General features: G+C 34.8%; 1 protein-coding gene across 1 annotated transcript in view; it reads left to right on the top strand.

Annotated features, from left to right (window-relative positions):
• The window catches only part of Dok6 (docking protein 6), a 450,168-nt gene that overhangs the window by 187,020 nt on the left and 254,146 nt on the right, over positions 1 to 9,002 (top strand). The window contains exon 3 of the mRNA XM_031366232.1: positions 3,388 to 3,502. Coding sequence (XP_031222092.1) covers positions 3,388 to 3,502 — 115 coding nt within the window. The remainder of the gene's footprint in view (positions 1 to 3,387; positions 3,503 to 9,002) is intronic.

Genomic DNA, 9,002 nt, shown 5'->3' with positions numbered 1-9,002 from the left:
GAAGGGGCAGAGGAGGACGCTGAACCTCCTCTGTCACTTGGAAGCTGAGAGGATCGTGTCCCTGCCGCTCTGCGGCTTCCCTGGGAGTCGTGGGGCTTGTGGCTCCCAGCTGGCTGCTCAGGTCTCAGAAACTCACCCGAGAGAAAATGGTGGATGCCGCCTGGGTCTCTGGCCTAAGGCGCTCTCTGAAATTTTTAATTCTAATACATAATATTATATGTATATGCTGTTAAGATTTTATTTGGATGAATGGGTAAAATTTAAATCTGTCTTTCTTTTCCATTTGACTTATTATATAAACCCAAATGGCATACTTGTTGTCTCAGTTAGGGTTTTACTGCTGTGAGTAGACATCACTGAGTAAGGCTCCTCTTATAAGGTCAGCATTTAATAGGGATTGGCTTACAGGTTCAGAGGTTCAGTCCATTATCACCAAGATGTGAACATGGCAACATTTTTTAGGCAAGCATGGTGCAGGAGGAATTGAAATTCTACATCTTCATCTTAAGGCTGCTAGAAGAATCCTGCCTTCCAGGAAGCTAGGATTTGTGTCTTAAAGTTGACACCCACAGTGAAATACCTACTCTAAGAGGACCATACTTTCTAATAGTGCTGCTCCCTGGACAAAGCAGATACAAACCATCATACCAGTGTTCTTGCTACCCAGGAACTCATGCATTAAATAGGGAGAAGTAGTTGGAGAAGGGAGAACAGCATCTAGATTTGGTCAAAACACATTGAGTTCATACGTGAAATTCTAACGCAATGAAAGAAAGCAACATAAATCTTTCCTCTATCCTTTTTCTCACCTTCTTCTACTATTGTGTTTTTTGCTTAAGAATTTATTTTTATTCTCAAATATGTGTATTTGTGTTCATGTATACACATGCATACATGTGTAAGCACACATGAGGGCAGTGCCCATGGAGGGCAGAAGAGGATTCCTCAGAAGCTGTAGTTATTAGAAGTTGTGATCCATCAAATGTGGGATTTGGTGAGTCTTCTCTTAAAGGAGTATGCACTCTCTTCTGGATAGCCCTAGGAAAAAGCTTATCTTTCCTTTTGACAAGTGTTTATTTAAGCCCACAAAATACTTAATAAAATAACAAAACTCCCAAGTAAAACTCATATAACATCAGTAATAAAAAAATTCCTTTACTTATATGTGTTTATAATTGTTTGTTTTGACACTTGTCAAATCTAAATATCTTAAATTTTTGACCACTATACTTATCAGCTGAGACCTAAGTAACTTCCATTATTTTAGTTTCATGTTTACTTCAAGTAATTTACTTAAATGCTTTGATTAAAATTTAATCAATATGTTATGATGTCATAGAAATATAAAAAATCAATTTTCAGAAATAGATATGAAATTTTTAAATAATTCAAAAACTCCTGATTTTAGTATTAAAAACTCCAAGATTTAGTAAATTTAATTATTTTATGTTGCTTTGACAGTTTTTAGAATAATAAGAGAAATGCATTTATTTTAAAGCACTAGAAATTATTTTAAAAGTTTTCCTCCTTTAGGTATTATTTACAATATTGTATATTCAAATAAGATTTAGTGTGAAAAATAAAGGCATATGTTTCTAATATAGTAGATCTTCACCTAAGCAGTTAGGATTGAGAATCTTTCAGAAAGTAGAATTTTATATTGCTCATTGGTGCTTTTCTTTCCTGGACTCTTTTTAAATTCTTAAGTGAAAGAGTTTAAGCCACCACACTGTTGATCAACAAAACCCTGACTTATTCCAGAAACCATAGGAACAGGGGCTGCTTGCAAAGTCTCTCTGTATTTCTAAATGTAAATTTTCCAGTAGAACAAGCACTTTGTTTGAACTGCATCAGCTGTCAGATTGGTTGGGGCACTGATGCTAGGCATTCCTTAGGGACTAGGATGTATCTCAAGTGCGTCTATCACTTTAGTTTGTTGGCTGTTGTTATGACAATAAAAAATATAAAGTCCATAATATCTGTCTTGGTATTATTCTACATCTTTAAATAAAATATTTATGCAATCGACAAGATTGTATTTTTATTTTGGTTATTTAGTACATATAGACATTGTATATAACTCTATAGCAGTATATGACTGTATAATCACATTTTACATTAATTCTTAAAAACACATATGCCTTGATTGTAGACTCAGTTCTGATAATATTATTTGTTTAGGTGAAGTTAAAAATGTTTGAAAATAATATCTCTCTTCAAATATAACTTCAATTTATTATCTTAGAACAAAATCGGGTTTAAATATGATTTGCGTCAATTATTACTTGATCATTTTAAAATTCAAAATTATACCTTATGTGAGAACATGCTTTGATGTGATTATACTATAATATACTAGACCCTGTTCTAAAGAACTTTCCTCTTTCTTCAAAAATTATTACTCCTCAGAAATAATAAGAAACTGGAGTGCAGTTGTTCTTGCTGACTTTAGGTCAGATGATATATATGTAGAACAGAACAGGGCAAAGGACATGGAACAGCCTATTTCCATACTAGCAATTTGGACATTCCACACTAGCAATGTGGCTATTAAAATATATAATAGAGGTGTAAGAGTAATCAGAATGTTTATGCACATGTGCAAAACTGTAGATATTTGTTATTTTTTGCTTGTAATAAATAAACAACAAAAACATCATGAAGAAAAATTCAGCATGCATTAATACCTTACCTCAGGCTGAAATTTCATTCTCAAACTGCTTCAATGCTCTTAATATCAGAGAGATAACAATCATTAACTGTATGTCTTTTCTGTTCATGCTCTTGGCACACACATTCCAAAACTATTCTTTCAAACACTGGAGACCTGGAATGTTGAATTTTTTAGTTATCCCATAGGCAGTGTCAGATGCTGCTTGGCTTAATCTTGTCTGGATCTGAGAGTGTTGGGGGAGAGGCTTGTTACTAAATCTCATCAATATTCAATAGATATTTAATGGAGAACTCTCTTTGTACTAAATTAATATTGCTTTTTTGTGGTTACAAGTTTAACAATAGCACAGCCTCAATAAAGCTATTCTTCATTATCATTAGACTACTTCATATATAGTAATCGATATCAAATATAATCAAAACTGAAAGCCTAATGGAAGACAGTATGTTTTCTGTTTTACTGGTGTGGATAGAGTTAATTCAGACTCAGTATAATAATTCACTGGAAAGTGTTTGGGACCTTAGGGTAGCAATAACTGGCCATTTTGTTTAAAGCACTGTATGCAGCACACATACTATCCATTAAAATAAAAAAATATCTTTCTTGTTGGAGACGTAGTTCAGTGGTAGAATGTTTTATTACCACAAACAAGACTCTAGGGGCTTATCCCCAGACTTCAAAAGTAAAAAAAAAAAATATTTTTCTCTTTTAAGGTAACTGAACTGCACAACATCAAAAATATAACCAGACTGCCTCGAGAGACAAAGAAGCATGCAGTGGCAATTATCTTTCATGACGAAACGTCAAAGACATTTGCTTGTGAGTCAGGTAAGCAATTTCAGACCCATCTACAGCTTGAGGAAATTGAGTTGCTTCAGAGACAATGACTCACACAGATGAAGGCAAAGAAAGTCTGAATAGGATGGCATATTGTATTGAGAATGTGTGGTAGAAAGCTTTGTAAGAATTTCAACATACTGGTACACTGTAGAAACAAATGTTTTTGCATTTCTGCTATCTTGTCTTTGTCAGGAGTTTTGTTCCCAGGTGGTCTAAGGGCTGTGGGACTTTGGTTCAAGCTTTAAGAGTTTAGTAAACAGTACTTGGGAGGTGTTCAGGATCAGCTTGTGACTTGTATTCTGGGATTGTCAAAGAATAGCTGTGAAGCATTTTCTGGGGTAGCAGTATCACTGACATGAGAAAGCTCACCCAAGACACTTTAGAACATACCTTTGAGTAATGTGTTGCTTTCGTGGAGTCTCAATACTACTATAAGTCTATATATTTTAGATTGAATTTTAGCATCAAAGTTCATAAAACATTTTGGCACAAGCAGTTTGTCATTTGAACCTGCAGTATTTTTCATGGAGCAATCCCTGTGCTATGTAACAAATTAGTTGGCTTATTGACTTTTAAAGATTTAGCTCAAAGAAATGAGTGTTTATAGAAAGATACAGACAAAATGTCCAAAACCTGGAAAGATGTGAATTTAAAGTAATAACAAGGTTCTTAGGGTAGCTTTGATATCATTTTTTAAAGGAAATATGGATAAAGGTTTATAAGTTTAGTTAATACAAGGATATATTCTAAAAAAAGATAATGCCACTTTGCCTCATAGAAATGATTCATAACGCCTTACCTAATTTTATAGGAGCTTTGCTGCACAGCACTGGAATTTATCAAATATTTCATTCATTGAACACCTTTACTTATCAGCCGTCTGGTAGTCTGTAAAAAACAAAAATAATTTTCCTAATTTTAATATTTTACTGCCTAGTGTTTTCAACTTTACAATAATAAGAATTGGAGATGTATAAAGAACTCTGGAGTCCATTTTCCAAAAAATGGTATTAGTTATGATTTAGAAAAAAGTCTTATTTGGAATTTTTAGAGAAATGTTAGCTACTTTAGTTTCTTTTTTTTTTTATTAGCTGTTTTCTTTATTTACAATATCTCCTTTCCCAGGTTCCCACCCAAAAAAATAAAAATAAAATAAAATAAAATAACAAAACCTAAAACAAACCCCTGTTTTCTCCCCCTTCCCCCTGCTCACCAACCCACCCTCTTCTGCTTACTGGCCCTGGCATTCCCCTACACTGGGGCACAGAACCTTCACAGAGCCAAGGGCCTCTCCTCCCATTGATAACCTTCATGGCCATCCACTGCTATACATATGCTGCTGGAGCCATTAGTCCTACTATGTGTACTCTGGTAGCTGTTTTAGTCCCTGGGAGCTCTGAGGGTACTAGTTAGTTCATATTGTTGTTTGTCCTAAGGGGCTGCAAACCCTTCAGTTCCTTGGGTCCTTTATCTAGCTTCTTCATTGGGGACCCTGTACTCAGTCCAATGGATGGCTGTGAGCCTCTACTTTTGTATGAGACTGGGCTGAATTAGCATAAAGTGCTTATATAGACATAGCATGGAGAACTCAGATTATTTATTATTTTTCTTTTTTTGTTAGATGTTTTCTTTATTTACAACATCTCCTTTTCCAGGTTCCACTCCAAAAAAATTAAAAATTAAAAAATAAAATAAAATAAAACTAAAACAAACCCCTGTTCCCTCCCCCTCCCCCTGCACTCCACCCCACCCCCTCCTGCATACTAGCCCTGGCATTCCCCTACAGTGGGGCAAAGAACCTTCCCAGGGCCAAGGGCCTCTCTTCCCATTGATGACCCACTTGGCCATCCTCTGCTATACATATGCTGCTGGAGCCATTAGTTCTACCATGTGTACTCTTTGGTTGGAATTTTAGTCCCTGGGAGTTCTGAGGGTACTAGGTATTTCATATTGTTGTTCATCCTAAGGGGCTGCAAACCCTTCAGCTCCTTTGATTCTTTCTCTAGCTCCTTCACTGGGGACCCTGTACTCAATCCAATGGATGGCTGTGAGCCTCTACTTCTGTATTAGTTGGGTACTGTCAGAGCCTCTCAGGAGACAACTATATCAGGCTCCTGTCATCCAGCACTTGCTGCCATTCACAATAGTGTCTAGATTTGATGACTGAATATGGGAAAGATTCTCAGGTAGTCTTGCTCCATAGTTAGACTCTCCAAATCCTTCCATGGGTATTTTGTTCCCCCTTTTAAGAAGGAACGAAGTATCTACACTTTGGTCTTCCTTCTTCTTGAGTTTCTTGTGGTTTGTGGTTTATACTTTGTGTATTCCGATCTTCTGGCCTAATATCCACTTATCAGAGAATGCATACCATGTGTGTTCTTTTGTGATTGGGTTACCTCACTCAGGATGATATTCTCCAGATCCATCCATTTCCTTTAGTTTCTTAATGAATTAAATTCATTATCTTTTTGACTCTGATGATTATTGTTATAGTAGAAATACTTGGTACCATCTTGCATATTTAGTCAGATGGCTTTTTATAATTTATTTAGCTATAATCACAGTTTCCTATCAATTGGTTTTTCAAAGTAGGGCTCAAAATTATGAGAAAGTACAGAACATTGCTCCTTTTCACATTTTATTTTTCTAAAATGATTGTAAGAGTACATATTCCCTGGTGTTTATATCTTAATATGTGAGTGTTCAATATTTATTTATATGCATATAGTATGTGTTCTGTTTTTCCAAATTGCAATGTTATCTAGAAACTGCAATGTTTGCTGCAAGAAGAAAGGGAGGCTCATGAACCTCATGAGATAAACAAAAGGTCACCAAAGGTCACAGACAAAGGGGAAAAACGTTTTTGAAGCGTTATTGAGGGCCTCTACCCAACAGGTTAAATGGGAATGAACTGTTGTTGAGAATAGAGACTCTCACCAGTCAAAAATGGGAAAAAATATTCAGACCATGGAACTGCCAGTAAGCTACATGGAGTCCTCCACAGTTGCAGTTTTGGAAGTCATCACACATGTTGTGGTAAACTTTCTGGTGATACAGGTGCTTTTTTGTAATTCATGATTTTTGTATCTCCTTGCCCATACTCTTGTTAGTAACCCCAATTAAAAACTCATTGGTTCTCCAAAGTTGACATTGCTGGAATTGTTAGCCTGTCATAGAGTCTCTCTCTTGGATAAGTTAACATTTGTGTCTCATCTCTTTAGAAATAGTCTATCATACATCCTGCAGACACATATATGTGCATATATACCCAATTTCTCCCCAAAGAATCTTTCTGTTCCGTGTTATTCTTTTCATTATTTGATAAAGGATAAATGCCAAAGGGACAGTAGAAGAGTAGATATTTCTTTGTACTCTGGTTCTTAAAAGATATTTTAGTGACTTTGTATTAATAAATCAATACTTCACATGCATTCTGTATTTGCATCATGCCACATACTTAGAATAAAAACATCTAGCTTCTTCATGTCTTGATACTGGTACATTGATTTAGAAACATTTATGCTCATAACAAAGATTAAGCCCATGTGTGAATCTGTACTTTTTGTTGTATTGACCTTGAAATGAGGATTACAGCTGAGCTCTAGGAATCGGGGCAGCAAGGTGTCCTAGAGGTACTGGACAGCACACAGGTGGCATCCATGTTCTCTAGCCTGAGCACACAGCTATTTATGAAGCTTGGTACAAACAGAGCACAGTTTTCTCAGTAAATTGAATTCATAGTGCACTTAGACAATTTCCAGGAAAGACAAAAGAATAGAATTTAAAATAAATGCCAAAGTGTATTAAGAAGCTAGAACTTGGTTTCTAAAAATAGTTAACTAGGATTTGTGATGATCTTGCTGGTTCTAGGATGAAAAGTAGGTATTAGTCAAGGTGAACTCAGAGCATTTTATAAAAACTATAGAATTTGATTATTTAATTAATCACACAACCTCTTAAAGGAGCAACAGTTGGAAAAAACCACAAAATTTGAGAAACAATTATAGAGTGGGATTATAAATTGTTATAAGTATCCTGAGATGATGTTGATAAAAATAAAAGTTTAAATGAATATGTGGGCAGAGATAGAAAAATATTCCTTGTAAACGAATCTTTAATTAGAAAGTGACACACAATTCATCACTCTTCAAGTGTTATATACTCATTGTGACTTTATTCCAAAGGGAAGTAGGTGAAAAAAGCTTGCTATTAAAGGAGACTGATATTCGAACTTAGCTGACTAATCTAGTGTACATCATGTTGATATGCCCTTTGTTATAATGTGGAAAAAATGCATCATGCCTCATGGTCTTTGTTCAAGCAAAGTGTATGCCAAATGGAATCATAAGAGAAAAAAGTATATAAATTCAAATGTTACAACATAGCTCACTAGAATTTTCCCAACTTTTAAGACCTGCTCCATTAGATGGAACCCTTGCCTGACACTGTTAATATATTTTGGCCCTTATAGCTTCAAAAATCTAGGCTTCATGTTCATGCCTATACCATTCTTAGTCAAAATTGCCATGTGATAGGCTCATAAAAATCACAGTAAAAACCTTACATATGTTATTTAAACTAAATAATTTTAATTACTTTATAATAATATTCATATTTTTAATCTTTCCATTATTAATTATAAAAAATGGTTTGTTCAAAATGCTGCTAATAAAATCTCAATAATTTCCAAGATCACAGGCAAAGTTCTATTCAGTCTTTGTATACACAATCCATTCTGAAATAAAACTAATCATATGTAGATTTTATAGAGTCAGTACTAATCCAGGCCTGAAATTAGAATTGTTTGTGATGGCTACATGGTTCATATAAGATTATCGAAAAATGAAAAGTTCTCTAAAACAATGTGGTCTAATTTAAGAGAATGAGTTCCTATGCATGTAAAGTCACATCTATACTATCTAAACTTATAATAATGAATTTTGAAGTAATAATGACTTATTTAAAAGTATTATTTGTTTTTAGAAATTCTTTTAATGTGGGAATGAAGCATCTTGCTAGCAGTTAGTCATTCAAGGATCATAAAAAAGAAAGCCTCAATGTTTTAACTATTGTCTGTGTAAAGCTATTTAGGAAAGGATATGGTAACCAAGTGAGAGTTCTGGAAATGGCCACCATTTTGCATGACTTCTATGGGTGCCCTCTGGAGGCAACATTCCTAGAAACTTCATCCTAGGATTACTTCTCCATGCTGATAGCCTGTTCCTGACCCTATTATGTATCCTAAAGATCCCTGGCCCTCTGTGTTGAATGTGATAAGGTGAAATTCCTTCAAGACAGGACTAAAATGTATACATCTCCTTTTAGCAATCTTAAGAAAAAAAGTTCTTAGTAATAAGTGTGCCCATAAAGAAATTACAAAGTTCTCATGCCAGCAATTTAAAAATATAACTGACAACTCTAAAATAGCAGAAGAAGAAGAAGAAGAAGAAGAAGAAGAAGAAGAAGAAGAAGAAGAAGAAGAAGAAGA

The sequence above is a fragment of the Mastomys coucha genome, unplaced genomic scaffold (assembly GCF_008632895.1).
Source record: "Mastomys coucha isolate ucsf_1 unplaced genomic scaffold, UCSF_Mcou_1 pScaffold13, whole genome shotgun sequence".
Classification (NCBI taxonomy): domain Eukaryota; kingdom Metazoa; phylum Chordata; class Mammalia; order Rodentia; family Muridae; genus Mastomys; species Mastomys coucha.
Note: the sequence above shows the minus strand (reverse complement) of the source record. Positions and strands in the feature narration are given on the sequence as shown.